The following is a 17,990-nucleotide window of genomic DNA, read 5'->3' as shown; positions in this document are numbered from 1 at the left end:
TATTTGTTTCTTACTATAGGTTTTGACTCGGTATTCTCCACACAACGTTTGCGAATGTTTTATCCCGAAGAATTGGAGAGTGTGTTCTGCGGTTCCGGTGCTACCAACTATCAACGTTGGGAGGTTAAAATGCTACAAGACTGTTGCCGGACCGATCACGGTTTTACACAAGACTCACAAGCCATACAATATCTATACGATATACTCTCTACGTATAACCGTGATGAGCAACGATTATTTTTACAATTCGTAACCGGTTCGCCACGCTTGCCAACGGGCGGCTTCAAGTCACTAACACCACAATTGACAATTGTGCGTAAAACATTTGACGGTAATCAAAATCCAAATGATTATCTGCCATCGGTGATGACATGTGTGAACTATTTGAAATTGCCCGATTACTCAAGTCGGGAAGTGATGAGGCAGAAACTGAAAGTTGCCGCCAATGAGGGTAGTATGTCATTCCATTTATCGTAAATACAAGGAAATGTATCGAAAACGAAAATGGAAAACATAAAAAACAATAACAATAACAAAAACATGATACATGAAACACGTTTTCGTTAAAATAAGTTTGAATGGGTGATATGATTGAAACTGCAGTTTATATATTGCTGATGAAACCGAAAGTAAGAATTTTAAACTTAACAAATTTCAAAAGCAGCAACAACAGATATGTATGTATATGTATAGAAACAGACAACAGCAAAAAAGAAAGAAATCAAACATATTCACACACACACACTCGTACCACATACACTTACAGAGAAATTGAAAACATTTTCTTAATTACTGAATTCAATATATGAAATATGAAATTAATTTAACGGAAAAAGAATAAATAAAATATAGAATGAGAATAAATCATTGCAACAATAATTGGCGGCAAAATGTTTGACATGAAACAGAAATCAACGCACAATTGCAAACACTTCATACACACATATATTTGCTATATATGCATACATGGAAAAGTATGTAAGGTGTGGTAATGTATCGCCAGCGTTTTGTTTTGACATAAACTGTAAACGCTCAAAATGTGTGAGCATAAAAAGTAATTTCTTCGAACGATCGTAATTAAACTCAGACATTTCCCCAAAGCGATTTGGGGAACCTTTTATGCCGCGCCAACTGCAACAACAACAATGAATTACTAACTCAACCCAACGCTGTCAAGTGATCACGTGAAACTGATAAAGGCATTTGTGGCAGCATAATTTCCTAGCAATCTTATATAAATATATATAAATATGGAGTAATCAGTGCAGAGGAAACATAAAAAATAAATTCATAGATAATCAAAGTAAACATTATTTTAATAAATAGATTTCTTAAATTCATATTGTTTTCTAAAAAATTGAGAAGGTGAAAATGAGTTGATTTTTTATGTAGCTTGTTATATAAAAGTGCTTCAAATTTGTTATTTCAAACCGTTGTATGTATGTAGTTATGTTTATATATTTTTTGGTTAGGTTTTAAGTTAATTTTTAGTTTTCCCTTATCATTTTCTTGTAATACTACGGATTTTTTGTGTGGGTAACACATTCAAAACACAATATGTTCTTAAGCAACTCTTCAGGTAATTTTTGACGTCTCGTTTAACGGCGTACATGTACATACATGCTTACAAATAGTCTAACAAAATATTAAAAATTGAATATACTTAATATGTTTATTTAAACTCAAAAACCAAAATCTTGCAAGTAAATAAGTACACTCATTTGTGTAGTCTTTGTAACGCCCGGCAGTAAGCTTCTATTAAAATACACTTAAACTTAACTAATTGAAATCGTTATAAGTCGTAAGTGTATCGCAGGAAAATAGTCTTACTAGTATTTAGTGATAGATGAACAGTAATACGTTTAGTTTACTTAGCCATTCACCATGTAACCATGTAACTGCAGCTATTCAGCATACAACAGCGCCAACAACAACAGCATCAAACAAATGCTTATAATAGATTATCAGTTTTCTAACAAATAACTTTGTATCATAAAACTCTTATTAGAAATGCGGCACTGTAGTCGAGCGTAGGGATATACAATATATACATAGCAGTACTACATTTACACACTGCTATATACACACATACATACATACATATGTACAACCGATACGATTTGATAGAGTAGGCCTAAGTAAAATAGTGGATTTGGAGGTCATAAGCTATGACGAGAGTGTATTGAATATTTGCTTCTAAATTACAAACAGTCAAACACACACACACAAACATATTGCCGGGTTTTACAGCGCAGTTTTGTTAGTATGAACTATTTCACAAATTAATGAACACTTGAATTTCCCACCTGTGTCGCTTCGTCAATGTGTCGCTAGTATATCATTCAAAGTTTTTGTTGCATTTTATAACATTTTTATTTGTTCTATTGAAATAATTCATTTAAACATCTTTTTTTTTGTCGAAAGCGGTTAAGTTTACTTGTTTTTGTTGTTATTTTATGTGTTTGAAATTATTATCCAACTTACCCGCGTCTAGTTATTATTAAATACTAATTACATTACGAACTAATTGAAAAAAGTAATGAAAAATAATTTAAAGTGAAAAGTATTTCCAGCAAAACTCTTCTATTTGTCAGTTTAATATTTAATAAGTGAAATATCGATAATTGAAACATGGAAATACGCATAAACTATATGTATACATATATAATATAAATATATATATACATAACTACATTCAATGCATACATATACATATATTAATAAACTGCATAAAATATAAATGGAATATTTGAAATATATTATTAACTCGTAATTTAGTCCGTAAACTATTGCATAACATTTAAAAATTAGTTTAAACAAATCAAAAAGTGAAATGTATTAAACGGTAAATAAAAATACATAAAAAACGAAATCAATAACAAATATAATCAATATTGAATTCAAAAAATATATATGTGGTTTTATTTTTATATATTTATTATAATTATATTGAATATGCAAAAAAATATAGGCAAACTTGCTAAACAGCCATAAAGTCGGGATTAAAAAGCCACAACTTTCTATACAATGTTCACTTTGGTTTCTTTATAGAAATTTACATATCTGTTAGGTTATATTCAAAGGCTGACCCACGCGATGGAGTCGTGATGGATCGCACTTGGACAGCTGAAGGATGGATAGGTTCGCCGAAAGTATAGCTACCGATATATTCCACCCTCAGTCTTGCGAACGCTGAACAGTGTATAATGAAATGACTTGGTGTTTCTTCCACCTCCATACAACTATGACGGATACTTAGCCTTATCCGCGGTGTTCAATGAGTACTCCTACTATTGCGACAAGGTGAACATTTTTGGGTGCACGTGGTTTCGCATACCTCTTACGTTCTAATTTGGGCCAAAAGGATCTCGCAACCGAGCAAGTTTTAGTTGCTAATCAGAGTTTACCAAGCTTGCTAAAGGTCCATTGATCCAGTATTAGATTACAAGAGGACAGCGGAGCCCCGACTCGTTCACAGTATGATAATCGATAATAACATAAGACACTCCTAAACTCGAAACACATTCAGCGAGCTCAGGGCCATCCCCCTCAGGGCTTCGTCCCCTCCACATGCCCTGGGCGGCTCCTTCGCTGAGATTGGTCGCCGCGAGACAATGGTCTATTCATTTATCTGTTATCCTTTTGAATAGTGACGGGTTACATTTGCTGATTTTTGTAATAAGATCAAGCGTTATATTTAAGTATACAGGAATACAAATTTTGGAAAAATGACGAGCATAGTCTTATTTTAGCGCGAAACACTTGATTCAAAATTGTTTCAACATCACTAAAATGGCTAAAAATGCGTTTAGAGATCTGCTCGCTTTGTTTGTTTGGCTTAGTAGAGTCTTTTGACCACACTCGGTAAAAACAAAACCGCGAGTTCGATTCAATTGAAATGAGTAGTTATCTATGAGAAATTACAAATCAAACTTTTCTTAGGTATGCCATCAGGGAATAAGTATTTATCGGATCACGTTATTTGTTAAATACTCCTTTGCATTATCACTTCATAAGTTGAAAATCACTACATACATCAAAATATATTTTGTTTTTGTTACATCTTTAATCTCATTTCCACATAGCCATTAATAAAACCCATTTAGATCATTTTGTAGTTTTAAACCAGTTGATGTAGCATTCGAATCATTAGCTTTCAGTAGTGGTAGTTGAATAAACTTAACTTTAAAATAACACTAATACTTGTGTGTCATTTCGAATAACAACTAATTTCATTTTAAGTTGTATTGATGTCGACAAGCTACAAGTGACGATGTAAGAGACAATACAATTTAGTTAAATATTTTGAAAGATAAGAGAATATAAAATTACATTAAATTGTAATTAAACTTACAACTCGCATTCGTGAGTACTCGTAGAACCTCAAAAACTTTATATTTTTAATAAAAGTCGTACAAATTTCAATATGGGATATAACGGTGTTCTTCGCTCTGTTTGTTATGTATTGTGGGCTAATATTTGTAATAAGTTATTCAGTTTTGATGTTGTTAACCGCACCAGCTCATCGTTTTAAATGGCAAATTCAGAGACAAAACAACTCAACTTAAAAGTGTTTGGCAGTTTGCAAAATTTCAACTGAAGTATAGTTGAGTTGTAATTTTCATGAATTATTGATATTGACCAAAAATAACAGATAGGTTTACAGATAATCACCTTTATTCTTCGAGACATTATAATTGTTTTCAATTAAAATTCTATTTTTCAATTTCAGCTTTTAATATTGTTCATACCATTGATAAGACAGGCACTAAGCATTTCGCTACTGCTGATTCTTTAAAGTTCGAAACTCTTTCGAAAAATGCTTCCACATGCATTTTCTTGACACTGAAAGTGTCTTTACAGAATTGTTTACAAATTTAATGTGAAAAGAAATAGTGGCTAAATATTGAGAATGAGGTCAAAACTAAACACAACATAGAGCATTTCAAAACAATACGAGCATGCTCGTGTCGAATTTGGAAACAACGAATAAAGTTGGTCGGGAAATGCAAGCATCACACACTCATACATTCGCAGAGCTGAGTGTGAGAGTGCGGTGTGTGAAAATAGATAAAGATGAGGACGATCGGCAGCAATGAAAACAACGGTAGCAACAGCTGCTGTAGGATCGTTGGTACGTCGGGTGAATGGCTAACTGAACATTTGTTAATTTATTTTTAGAAAAATCAAATATGCGTCTATTTCATTGAATCGTACACTCGAAAAGAAACTCATACGTGTACGGGGAAGTCGCACGCTGCGGTTGTGTTCAATTTGTTATTGCAGAACTAACGGAATAATTTTTTGTGGACTAATAGAAATCGATAGTAAATAACAGTAATTTAATTAAATAATTCACGGAATTTATGGCCGGCGTATAAAATGTTTTGGAAAACACTTTAAATGTTTCTGTCCACAATAAATTGTATCCTCGTGTGACGAAAAGTGAGATCATTATATACGCTGTTGACACTGCTGAAAAATGTGTTCATTGTCTGCGCTGAAGTGTCCGCTTTGTGCGCAGACAAATTTTCCCAATATCGACGCCTTACGTGTCAGTTTAATTAAGGCTGCAAATGGACCGTTGGCCTGTCCCATTTGTCATGAGCTGTTTTTGGGTTTGGACAAGCTTACCATACATCTATTCAGTCATACCACTGTCATGATGAGCGAAACGTCAGAAGAACCCGTTGTCACAGCGGACATTAAACGAACAGAACAAGCAATAAAAAAGGTCGAGAATAAATTTGAAGGAGAAGAGACAAGCATTTCCACAGCAGCGGCAATGAAACGTGTAAGCAAGGAAAAGAAAACTAAGAAGACACGACCGCCCGTCGAGGATACAACGAAAACGATGCAAGGCGTTAACGGAAATATTACGTTTAGTACGCAAACAGCCAAAAGTACGAGCAGTGTAGATGCTAATGCGCCGGTTGCTAAACTTTCTACTTGTGATATTTGTGAGTTCACATTTCGTGACGAGGAACTTCGCGACATGCATTTTCGTTTGGTACATCAGAATATAAGTAACAATAGCGACGAACTTCAAGCGAATGCCTCCTGCGTCACCGAACCCGATTTTAAATGTCACCTCTGTTCGAAGACCTTCAAAATGAAGGGTTCCCTGCGCGTTCATCTTAAAGTAGTCCATCTTATGTGTCTACCTTACACGGGCAACAGTCCCAAATTGAGTATCTGCGATCGTATACGTCATAAGGAAACGAAGTTCGGAACCCTCTCCAACAAGAGTTCGACCAGTGTAGCGCAACCCATGCCGTTGAAAGTCGAAAATAACGGTGCACATGTACTGCAGCCAACAGTAACGAAGCCATTGTCCCAAAATCAAATAACATTCGCGGCGAATGCGTCACAATCGACAGCGCAGGTGCCTAGCAGTTTTACATTCGGCACATTAACTTTGTTGCCGGCACCAACAGTCGCGGCGAACACCTCGGGTAACGTGTTAAATTTAAATAATAACGGTGAATTGCTACATACTGTGGACGGCGCGCCATTAAATTCAAATGTACTGCTAGTAATCAATACAAATCCCGCCACGGCATCGAGTTGCGAGAAGGCCTCAGCTATTGCCGGTGGCACTAGCCTGTCGAATGTGTTGATGAATAGTGGCAAGGAGCTAATGGAGCAGCAGAGTAAAAACTCAACAGAGAACAACAAATTGTGGAAGTGCAATGAGTGCGCCAAAACCTTTACGACAAAATATTTTCTCAAAAAGCACAAACGTTTGCATACGGGTGAGCAATCTACGAAAGTATAGTATACTATTATTAATATCATTTTTTTATTAATTTCAAACAACATCTCCACACTACTCATTCGAATATTATTCTCCCTCTACTCTAGGCAACACATCCCATAAATCCTGCAGTTTATATCCATCCCGTATGCGCTCCATTGCAAACCCCAACTCCTTACAATATACTGGTTCCCTTAACGGTGCTTCACTGCCGGCCACTGCCATTCCCTCTGCCAAATATGTGTTAAGCTTTGTGTTGACTTCACGTTCTTGGCGTTCGTCAATCTCTTGAAATTCTTCAGTTTTGAACTCCTCTGTCTCTTTCATTTTCTCCAAACGTTTTTTCGCATCCGTAGAATCATAACGCACACCGAAATTCGGATTCTCCGTATAAATTGTATGTAATGAGATGAGTTCCTTAAATATATCATTCAGGCGCTCAACGGGATCTATGCGAAAACCGAGCACATAGCCTCCTCCGGTTTCTGTAGTTTGTATCACAAGTGCCGGGCCATATTTCGATTCGCGTATGCGTATCTGGAAATTTCGAATAAATATATATGTTAACTACATTATAGGGAACTCTGTAGAATGCTGTATTGTAGACACAAATTTGAACCATGTTCAGTAATCCTGCGGTTCAAAATTGTGTCGGCTAGGTTAAATCATTCAGCTACACAAAACGTGTTTCTCCAAATATTCTTTACGAATGATACGAAGGGTTCTTGGATCGGCAAGATAATAACCGCTGACTGTCGTAAAAGTCGGTGGGTTCAATTTGTCCATATATTATATAAAAAAACACTTAAAAATGTGTTTAGCACTTACGTTCGATATTTGCAAATAGGGCAAACTAATATTGAAAGTATCATTCGCATCGGCAAACCACACTAAACGAATATTGGTGAGTACAAATGAGCCTAAATTTCCTTGATCGCTAGACAAATTCCAAACACCGTTAATGTTGTTATAGACCAACTCATCCGGCATGATTATCAATTGACCCGATAAAAAAATAGCGCCACGTAGTTTTAGGTCTCTATATAAGTATGTGCGTTGATACAATCTGTAGAGAGAGCGCAAATCGAAATAGATTACTATAGTTTTCAGATTATATGGTATATGTACACATCTGCATACTGATAGATTTCGAAAACGCTTTGAAAAATTGGTGCATCTCTTCGTGCAGTATCACCAGATATGTCGGTGAAGAGGAACTCAAACCGTGTATTACTGCCGGTGGCTAGTATGTATAGCGCTTGTGTTGGGCCACCTGCTTTCGACACCACCGAGCGCGTATTGGTGTTTACAAATCGACCATAGCCGATTGCTAAAGGAGTAAGATGATGAAAAATCGATTTGTACTGAATGATTGATGTTGAATGATAAACTTACCCAAATTATATTTCTTATGTGATAGGGAATGCCAAATAAGACGTAGATTAGTGGCTAAAAGACGTCCAGTATCACCGGGATTGCCTTTAGTATCCTCAATGTGATAAATGGTGTCCAAAACCTTTTCACCTTTTCGCAGCTGCTTTTGTCTAAATTTAGTTTAATTGTGATTTTCTTTATTATCAATATAATCATTTGAGCATTAATCCACAGAATACTCACACATTTGGTGTGTCAAATTTAATTTCTTTATCCTCCCAGAGTAAATTTTCTGTTAGCGGGTCCATTGTATTGTTTGAAGTGCATTCACAAATTCATTTTGTTTTGTTTGGCCTCATGTTTAGGTCTGAAAATGCCGTTGCTAGGTTACCATCCTCGCTTAATGCCGCAGTGGGAATTCTTGCTCTGCACTTTTTATGTGTATGTATATATTTTAGGAAGTCAAAAACTTTATTGAAATAGACGCACATCTAAGTCTAGAGTAAGCAAACCCTTTCAAAAATCATTGATGTATCCAATCAAAACATTTCTTCTTCTTGGCTGGCGTAGATACCGCTTACGTGGTTATAGCCGAGTCCACAACAGCGCGCCAAACAACTAAACTTTTGGCAGTTTGGCGGCAATTGTAACACCATGTGAAGCCAGGTCCTTATCCAACTGATCCCTCCATCGGAATGGAGGACTCCCTCTTCCTCAGCTTCCACCAGCGAGTACTGCATCGAACACTTTCAGAGCTGGAGCATTTTCGTCCATTCGAACAACATGACCTAGCCAGCGTATCCACTGATTTTTATTCGCCGAACTATGTCAATGTCGTCGTATAAATCGTTCCATAATCTGCGGTATTCGCCGTTGCCAATGTTTAAGGGACCATAAATCTTCCGCAAAACCTTTCTCTCGAAAACTCCTAGTGTCGTTTAATATTTCATTTCAAGGTCTGCCAATATAATATAGTATTGCTTGAGAAGAAAACTTCGAAGTATTTGGATACTATAAGATCCGACTTTTAGTACTATCATTTGAGTAGAGGCACCTGACTCTTTATTTATTTATTTTTAATACAAAATAAATCAAAATAATTAAATCTCAAACATTTTTTCTTTTAGGTGAGATGCCGTACACTTGTGAGATTTGTGCGCGAACCTTTACTTTCCAGCAGTCATATCACAAGCATCTACTCTATCATAGTAATGAAAAACCTCATGTTTGCTCAACTTGTGGACGTGCCTTTAAGGAATTGTCAACGCTGCACAATCATGAACGAATACATAGTGGTGAGAAGCCCTTCAAGTGTGAAGTGTGTGGTAAGCTCTAAAATTATTCATATATAATCAAATCTGAAACCATTTAACAATATTCATTTATTACACTTTAGGTAAATGTTTCCGCCAACGCGTTTCATTTCTGGTACACACTCGCATCCATACCGGCATCATGCCATACAAATGTGAGGTGTGTCAAAAAAGTTTCCGTTATAAGGTCTCACAACGAACACACAAATGCCAGCCAACACAATGCGCGCCAGATGATGCTGTGGAAGGTGCCACACTTGGCAATGAAGCGGGGAATAGCATGGACAAGCAGACGCTCGAACACACTGCCGATGATATATCGGAGAATTTCATTAAAGAATTTCTGGAGAATACCCGCGTAAATATAGGCGATGCACAGAACTCTCCAGCAAGCGCCGAAATTGCCGCGATCAACGCTGCTAGTGATTGCAACGGCAATGTCGATGAGGCACTACTCACCAAAACTATCGACGATATAATTGTTGAGTCGTGTCATAAAATGGGCATTGGTACTCAAGACCAACATTTGTCTTCCAGACATATGCGTTCTTCTGTGGCTGCGCCAGTTCCCTGCAGTGATGTTTGCAATTCACCAACACAGAAATTACAAAATATGCGCCTTTATTCACCACAATTAATGACAGGCATGCCCGAAGATGTTAGTGATAATGTCGATAATATATTTCCACGATTTTTACTAGACGATGGGGGAAACAATATGCTTTGAAAACTTGCAATATGCTTGAGAAAATCATTATGATGCAATTGTCAGCTTAGTAAATGTTTTTGATACATAAATTATTAGTGTTCGATTCGCCAATTCTTTGCTATGCTTTCTTGCCAGAATTGTATGTAATTGTCTCGTATTTCGTTTGTATTTATTTTGCTTGTTCGATTCGCCGCTCTCTAATGTTTGAAGATTTGGAGACCATTTTTTTGTAATTAAATATATTGTTGGCATTAAGAAAAGTGCAGTGATAATTGTTTGAATGTATGTATAATTATTATTATTATTACCATAATACAAATGTTTTTTTATAAAATTATACGAGTTATGGTTAGTTTTTCAAAAAAATATAAATTTACTACAAATTTCTCTTAGTTTCTATATTTGCATTGGTAAAGGCGAGACAAAAAATGAAATTGCGTTCTTCTTACGAAGTTCTCTCTCATGTTTATGAAAAATACAGAAATCCTCAATCTAATTTTCCTCTTTTTTGTTGTTGGTGGACTTTTTCTTTCTAAATTAGAACGTAATATTATTTTAATATGGAAATGTATGTTCTCATAAAACTCTAAAATGAATTATCCTGATTCTAATCCTGATTATTTATTTTGTGACATTGAATGTTGCCTTGCTGAGACCCATAGTCAAGATTTTTACTATTTTTCCTTTAATTGATTCGATCGATTTATAGTTTCTATACATTTTAAGCTGATTTGGATCGGATCGTGTCACGCGGAAACTCAGTTAAAACCGTTTCGTTGTAGATTAGGTTTGCATGTTGAAGAACGTATTTTCGGTTATTCCGAGGTGAATTAAATTAGTGACCGTTGTAAGCTGTAAGAGGCTTCGCCAGTGGTTATTTCGTACTTCGGCCGCACTATAATAAAAAATTAAAGAACAAACTTCCGACAGGAAACTTCAAATCCTCGAGAATATTTCAGACCTCAAAAGTCTACAATACATGTTAAAGACAATATTATCATGTTTAGTGAACTAAATAACAATAGATTATTGTTGGAGCATAATATTTTATCGCAGAGTGCCGTGCAGAAGTGAGGGTGGTTTCACATACTCGCAGATACTTATGGACAAAACTAACGGTGACAACAATACGTGTTGCTATAACGTAATGTGTTATTGATAAAACGTAACAGCACTGTGAAAGCATAGACTGAGTACTCTCATGAAGTGTTTTCAAAAATTCCCTCTTCATTCAAGTTTTGATAGACAACTTTTCAAGCAAAATTATAAAATACTCTCTTTCTATTTTTATTCTATTAAAATATATTAAAAAAATCCAATAATTCCTGCTTCTATTGTAACACAACAAAATATACAAACGTATTATTAGCAACTTAAGCAATTAGGGCATAATGACTACGGAGGAGAGCTCACAGGCACAAGATGAAATCATACGAAAGGCGATGTTGGATATGGGTTGGGACCCACAGGCGGAAATACCCATGGCCAACAAGGAGAATCTCTGCATCTTGGCCGAAATGGAGCAGATGGTGGAGGAGAAAATACAAATGCTCGAATCGAACATCCAAACCGAGGATCGGTTGGAGAAGCTGTTGCAGCATTCAAAAAATGCTGAAATGTGTATGAATCAGAATTTGGTAAGCAATTCAACGACACTAAAACTCAACCAAAACGAGATTGAGATATATACATTGTTTATAGAAACTACTTCAAGCGCATCAAACGGAAGTGCACACCGAGATTCATCTTTACAAAGTAGCCGACCGCGTAAATTCCAAACTGAAAGTCGACATCAACAAAATAGATAAGGAAACGAAGTGCTACACCGAATATATAGATAACACAGAGAGTAAGTAGAATAATTAAAAGCGTCGCAGTTTCCTGTCTGAGTATATGCCTTTCTCTTGCAGAAGAGCTATGCCGACGTAAAAATGCCATCGACGATTTGACTTCGCGCGTTAAATGGGCGAAAACGGTGCTGCTCGAGTGGCGCGAAGCCATGGAGGACACCAACAAAGGCTACCAGTTGATAGAGAAGTACTTCAAGGAGGATCAGGAATTGGCGCGCCAAAAAGACTTGCGTCGTCAATTGCTGCACAATGAGCTCGAGAAACTGCGCAAAGAATTGGTGAAGTTATACGATGAGCAAAAATCGTTGGAGCAGAATATAGAATGTACCGCTATACTATATCGCACCGCACATACGGAGCGTCGACAAATGGTGGATACATGGAAGTTGGCGGTGCAGCAGATGTTACAGCGCGAACGCGACATACGACACGGTGAAAACGAGCTGTACAATTTGCGTAGCGAGGCTGAGCGCGTCTTAAAGGAACGCAGAAACTATGATAAACATTTGGATGCCATGATTCAGAATAATCGTGAACTCGAAAATAATATTGCATTGTTGAACGATGAAACTTCGCAGATCAAAGAGCAAATCCAGAAACTTATCGACATGGCGGTGTTGAAAGAGAATGAGGTTCCGTATTATTTAGTTCAAATAATTGAAAAAACGGATTAAATTAAATGTATATTATTTTTTGCTTTTAAAGGTGGATCTCTTGCAGAAGGATCTGCAAAATCTCTCAAATAAAGTGCAACAACAACGCGTGGAGAACCGTAAAATGGCTAAGGAAAAAGATAAACGCAATCAAGCGTTGGAAGATTTCAAATCAACACTACGGAAGCTGGAGACACGGCTAATCGAAATGGAGAATAAGCATTTAAGCGCTGAGCAGCGATTACAAATGCTGGAAGAGATGAACGATACTGAAGAAAAGGCACAAAAGGAGATAAACAAAGATAAGTTTCGGTTAAATGGTTTGATATATCGCAGTCAAGAGTATTTGCAGGATTTAAAGAACGAATGCCGTAGATTAGAGGTTTGTAAAATAATACTATATTAAAAATTAATTACCGTTTTTTCAGTATGGTGTTCTGACCGTATATTTCATTCCTTCAAATAGTATTGGAAGTCTTTCAGCAGCTTTCACTCCAAAAGGGTCCATTCTAGGCATTAGTCACTGTAACTATGTGCATTTTTGGGCTCTTGACGGAACTTGGCGGACCTTAAGGGGGAGTAACGAACAGTATGCGTTGTTTTTTCATGGTCGATGGAACCAATTGGCCGTGTTAAATAGACGGTCATAGACTTCCATTAATTTCTTTCAGAGCTGACATCAACTATCTAAATACGAAACAACATTTATTTAAACAAAGGACTATTGTTCACAATTTAACCTCGTTTTGAAAACCCATCTTTGTGCCTACCATTAGCTGACCTTGATGAAATAATCTAAATCTTATCACTAAACATATCATAGTAACAGCTATAACAAATTCAACAATAGTCCCTGAGTTTTCGTCTACATAATCGTAATGTTTACGGATTTATATAAGACATGATACTCCTATCACCTGAGAAAATGCCTCCAAAACAATTACGCACATTTTATACAATAATATAACAACAGACACATACCGAATTTCGTAGACTCGACTGTTTTAGAAACCATTAGAACTATGTTTAGTACCAAAGATAATAATCTTCCAAGGAAAATCAAAATATATTTCACTAAAATCTGAACACCAAAATGTTTCAATATCATCTTTAGGTTTCCAATAACGGCTTGTCAGCGAGCATTACCAATGTCATTCGGAACACGAAAAAAATGGAAAAAGAACTCAAACGCCTGACGGAAGTGCACTATGAGGCGGTTCGTATTTTCATCTTATTTTAATTAATATGTAAATGTAATAAATTTATGTTTCCAATAGTCTTTCAAATGTCTGCAAATTGAACGTAAAATAATAGTGCTGCAAGGTGGAGACTTCGATCCCATGCAAGAGGCCGAAGGCCAAAAATATTTATCCAAGTTGGAGGCACAAAATTCGATTCTGCAAAGGCGTCTGCAAACCACCGAGGCACAAAACAAAAAGTTGGACTATAATATGCGAAATCTAACCGACGTCTACAATGCCGATCATAAGAGATTGGAGGCGATGGTGAGTTGTACATACAATGTACACGGTTATAACTCACATTTCTTACCTACATATATGTTCTGGCAGCTTTTCAATATCAAGGAAGCGCAAATGTACTGTGAGGGTGGCATTAAACGTTTGAGTGTGGAAAAAAACAAGAACCAACAGAAGATTGTCGAGTTAAGTCTTCTGAAGATGCGCAGCAAGGAGTTTGAGATTGAAATAATCGCTTGTGAAAACAATACCTATCACTTGGGCAAGCATCGTTTGCAACTTAATCGAACTATGAAGGATCGTTTGGTGGAGATAAAGAGTCAAATGGATTTGCTAAATTTGAAGCGTAAACATTTGAATGAAGAAAGAAGCACATTGCTGGCGGATATCGGAGAACGCTCGAAACATATTGATGTAGTGCGTGCACGGCTCGAATTGACCTCCAAGTTAATGGGCATGAACGAAGATGGCACTTTAGTAACGGCAACACAGTTGAAAGTGGTTGCTGCACAAGAGAAGCAAATGCTACTGGACGAGGGTAACGAGTTGAACGATAAAGTGATTAAGGCAGAAGAGGAGATTAAGGCGATGGAAAATACACTAATGCTGCTGAACCATTCTAACGACTCATATCGCAAGAATCTGAATAAGAAAGTGGATGAAGGTATTTTGAAACATTTTTTAATACATCCAAAGTGTTACTAAATAAACGCACATTTCTCTCCATTTCATGACAGATCAAGTCTTGGAAGAAATAAAGGAATTACAATCGAATTATTGTCTTGCCCTGGCGCAACTCAAGTCACTACGCAACAAACATCGTCAAATAGAGAAAGAAAATGACAAAAATCTTCGTGTATACGAGAACCTGGAACGACAATTGGAAATCTCAGCTGGCAAAAAGTATAATAAATTTATAATTAAATATTCTTATGCAATCATTTATATCAAATTGCACAACTATTTTTATTTAAGCATGGAAAACAGCGAAATATTGGAAAAACTGCAAAAGGAACTAGATGATCAGAAAATTAAACTGCAACGCGCCGAACGCGAAGTTAAGATTTCTTTGAAGGCGGTGAAGGAGCGTAATTTAGGCAAAGAGTTCATCGAGGCCTATGAACGTGAATTGGATTTGCGTGAGTTCGAATATCGTAACTCGAGCGCACTTAACCAACTTGCTGACATGGCGGAGAATGATGACGAAATCGGCCCCAAAATGATACGAATAATGTTGGAGAAAGGTCTTAAGATGCCACATATGTTGCAGAAGACACGCAGCTTTGCTTCATGGCGTAGTGACATATCGGAGACATCCTCCTCACGAGGTACGACTATCGAAGATACCACTTCTGCTCAATTTAAGAAATTTCTTATTCACAGATATGCCTATGTCTACTCCACATTCTTCGGTTTCGGAAACTACAAGCGTTGTTATGCAACCATCGGTCGTTTCCATAGATTTTTCACCATCTTAATACTTCATCAACTCAAATCTGCATTGGCGCCATTATATTTGTAAAACATTCTCTATTAATTACAGCTTTTTATTTTCAAATACTATTTGATGATTTTTGAAATTGAAACACACATATTTGTATCGGAAACTACATCTTTCATAATGTTTTTTTTTCGAGTTGTGTTTAATCTTCTGCTTCCGAGCCACTGCCAGAACCGCTATCAGAACCACTTGGGGTTGCGCTGCCTGAGCGGGAAGGCGTACGTGATGCTGAACCAGAACGTGAAGCAGAAGCACTGCCTGATCTCGAGCCCGAACGAGAGCGTGAACGTGCTGGAGTTTTCGATGGTGAACGCGAACCAGAATGAGAACGTGAACCGGATCGAGATCGACTAACTGAGCGCGAAGGTGAACGTGAAGTGGGTGACGCGGAACGTGATTTTGAACCAGATTTATGCGAACCGGCTGGTGTAGCTGAGCGAGAACGTGATGGAGATTTGGATGCAGTACGCGATCGTGAACGAGAATGAGCGGTGGATCGAGAACCGCTACGACTACGACTACCCGATTTGGAGCGAGAACGCGAACGTGAAGCACGTGAACCAGAGCCTGAGCGTGAGCCAGAACTAGAACGTGATCGTGAACGAGACTTAGATTTCGCATGCGATTTAGAACGGGAGCGCGACTGACGATCTTTTGCTTTTTGTGCAGCTTCTGCGTTGTCATGTTCCGATTCGTCTCCATCATCAGCATCACCGCCTTTATTAGTATTGTTTTCACTTGTGGCTTGCTTAGTTGGTGCCATCTCTTCCTCCTCGTCTTCGTCTTCTTCTATTTCTTCATCCTCCTCATCGCCTGCTGGTTCCAGTTGTTTTTCTCGGTAACGTTGCATGCGATGTTCATTGGCATCCAATGGACGATGTTTCACCACCTGTAAAATTTATTGTTATATAATGAACAGTCGATATTTGAATGAAAATATATTACCAATTTAGTATTGCTAGGTTGTTGTCCAGTTTTGACACGTCGCTTATTTAGACGCACACGTGTCTCCAATTCATTATAGAATACACCATCTTGTCGTACAACAAAAAAGTAGTTTTCTTCGTAACCCTTAGATGCTTTACTTTTGACATTCCAGTTGTATTCGCGCGCAATTTTATACTCATAATCTTCCTCATCTTTGTACAAAACATTTTCAGCAAAATCATTGCGTCTCTTGTCCAAAGTCTCTTCAGTTGGTAAGAAATAGGCAACGAATTGCTCGCCACTTTCGTCCATCACACCACGAATCATAGCTTGAGACATTTCTTCCAATTGAGCCGGTACATTCTTGCCAGCAGGCGCTGGATCGCTATCGAAAATAACTTGTGCACATGGGTATTTCCAATTCTTGAAATCTGGATACACAGGCAATATTTCCACTGGTACCACATTTGGTTTGGAGTAATGTTTGCTGATTTCATGTTTGGAGTCACCAAATGTTTTCTCAATAGCTTTAATTTGTGCATCACGGTCAAGGTAGAGTGTTTCTTCACGCAAAGACTTCTTTACATTGTAACCCACCTTGGCTTCAATATTCTCAAGATTTTGCGGTTGGAACCGTGTCTGTTCTGTCGAAATATATTCCGACTTACGCAACCATGAAACACTGCGTGAATGCTGACGCGAACGCATGGAGTCATGTGGTGTGTGCACATCTTCTTCCAATAACTTTTCATCGGCTGGGTCAAGTTGAGCATATGGATCGGCTTGATATAGATCACGATTTATTAAATCGATTGTCACACCCAAGTCATGTTCGGTAAGCACTTCATATTTGTAGTTGCGTTCCAGGGATGTAGGATTGTATTGCACAAAGCGATTGCTGTCAAACGGATACTGCAGGAATTTCAAGTCGAATGGTATGTCAGGCAGGCTGTTGCCATATTTCACACGACATATTAATTCGGATCTAAGAAAAGAACTTTTTTAGTTTCATTTAAGAAAATAAATTATGTTGCTCTTACTTGCGCTCAGTGGCCCTAACAGGTCGTTTTTCCGCATTGGATGTTGTATTAATAATGGTCGGCGCCATTATTAATCTTAGTGACTTTCGTTTTGCAGAAAAGCTTTACAACCAACACTTTTCACACGCTAAATATATTGTTAATTGTTTGATCAAAACTCACAATAAATTACGAAAAATCCAGAAATGAAAACAGTAAACGAATGCAATGCGGAGTAGAAGGAAATGTCAAAATTGGCATTTGGCATATTTGACGTTCCACAATATAGTAATGCTAATAATGAATCGATAACTGAAACGTATTAATTTATCGATAGTTACAACATTACATTAGGCGTGTTTTATTTAACTAGCAACCTCAGCTATATGCTTATTTATAGGCATTGGCT

The 17,990-nt window shown here is 37.2% G+C and overlaps 5 protein-coding genes across 10 annotated transcripts in view; 3 read left to right on the top strand and 2 right to left on the bottom strand.

Moving 5' to 3' along the window:
- The window catches only part of LOC105213092 (E3 ubiquitin-protein ligase TRIP12), a 32,369-nt gene extending 27,235 nt beyond the window's left edge, over positions 1 to 5,134 (top strand). For all 6 annotated transcript variants that reach the window (XM_054228370.1, XM_029040899.2, XM_011185647.3 and 3 more), the window contains one exon: positions 20 to 5,134. In XM_054228370.1, the coding sequence (XP_054084345.1) occupies positions 20 to 477 (458 nt within the window). In that variant the 3' untranslated portion in view covers positions 478 to 5,134. The remainder of the gene's footprint in view (positions 1 to 19) is intronic.
- A 182-nt stretch (positions 5,135 to 5,316) lies between these two features.
- LOC105213096 (zinc finger protein 43) lies at positions 5,317 to 10,601 on the top strand. Its single transcript, XM_029040914.2, has 3 exons — positions 5,317 to 6,755; positions 9,259 to 9,456; positions 9,528 to 10,601. The coding sequence occupies exons 1-3, from the start codon at positions 5,483 to 5,485 to the stop codon at positions 10,169 to 10,171; spliced, it is 2,115 nt and encodes a 704-aa protein (XP_028896747.2). The 5' UTR covers positions 5,317 to 5,482; the 3' UTR covers positions 10,172 to 10,601.
- Positions 6,821 to 8,487, bottom strand: LOC105213095 (Bardet-Biedl syndrome 5 protein homolog). Its single transcript, XM_011185653.3, has 5 exons — positions 8,375 to 8,487; positions 8,153 to 8,301; positions 7,898 to 8,087; positions 7,586 to 7,823; positions 6,821 to 7,294 (listed from the first exon to the last, which is right to left on the bottom strand). The coding sequence occupies exons 1-5, from the start codon at positions 8,437 to 8,439 to the stop codon at positions 6,845 to 6,847; spliced, it is 1,092 nt and encodes a 363-aa protein (XP_011183955.2). The 5' UTR covers positions 8,440 to 8,487; the 3' UTR covers positions 6,821 to 6,844.
- Positions 10,602 to 11,368: 767 nt separating the features above from the next.
- On the top strand, positions 11,369 to 15,697 carry LOC105213097 (coiled-coil domain-containing protein 39). The gene is made up of 10 exons (XM_011185655.3): positions 11,369 to 11,790; positions 11,855 to 12,002; positions 12,064 to 12,635; positions 12,709 to 13,038; positions 13,771 to 13,872; positions 13,934 to 14,161; positions 14,228 to 14,798; positions 14,872 to 15,037; positions 15,110 to 15,462; positions 15,518 to 15,697. The coding sequence occupies exons 1-10, from the start codon at positions 11,545 to 11,547 to the stop codon at positions 15,610 to 15,612; spliced, it is 2,811 nt and encodes a 936-aa protein (XP_011183957.2). The 5' UTR covers positions 11,369 to 11,544; the 3' UTR covers positions 15,613 to 15,697.
- Positions 15,231 to 17,842, bottom strand: LOC105213098 (RNA polymerase II-associated factor 1 homolog). The gene is made up of 3 exons (XM_011185656.3): positions 17,603 to 17,842; positions 16,581 to 17,547; positions 15,231 to 16,524 (listed from the first exon to the last, which is right to left on the bottom strand). Exons 1-3 carry the CDS (start codon positions 17,668 to 17,670, stop codon positions 15,778 to 15,780), a joined length of 1,782 nt encoding a protein of 593 aa, XP_011183958.1. The 5' UTR covers positions 17,671 to 17,842; the 3' UTR covers positions 15,231 to 15,777.
- Between the last annotated feature and the right edge of the window lie 148 nt (positions 17,843 to 17,990).

The sequence above is a fragment of the Zeugodacus cucurbitae genome, chromosome 2 (assembly GCF_028554725.1).
Source record: "Zeugodacus cucurbitae isolate PBARC_wt_2022May chromosome 2, idZeuCucr1.2, whole genome shotgun sequence".
Lineage (NCBI taxonomy): Eukaryota > Metazoa > Arthropoda > Insecta > Diptera > Tephritidae > Zeugodacus > Zeugodacus cucurbitae.
Note: the sequence above shows the minus strand (reverse complement) of the source record. Positions and strands in the feature narration are given on the sequence as shown.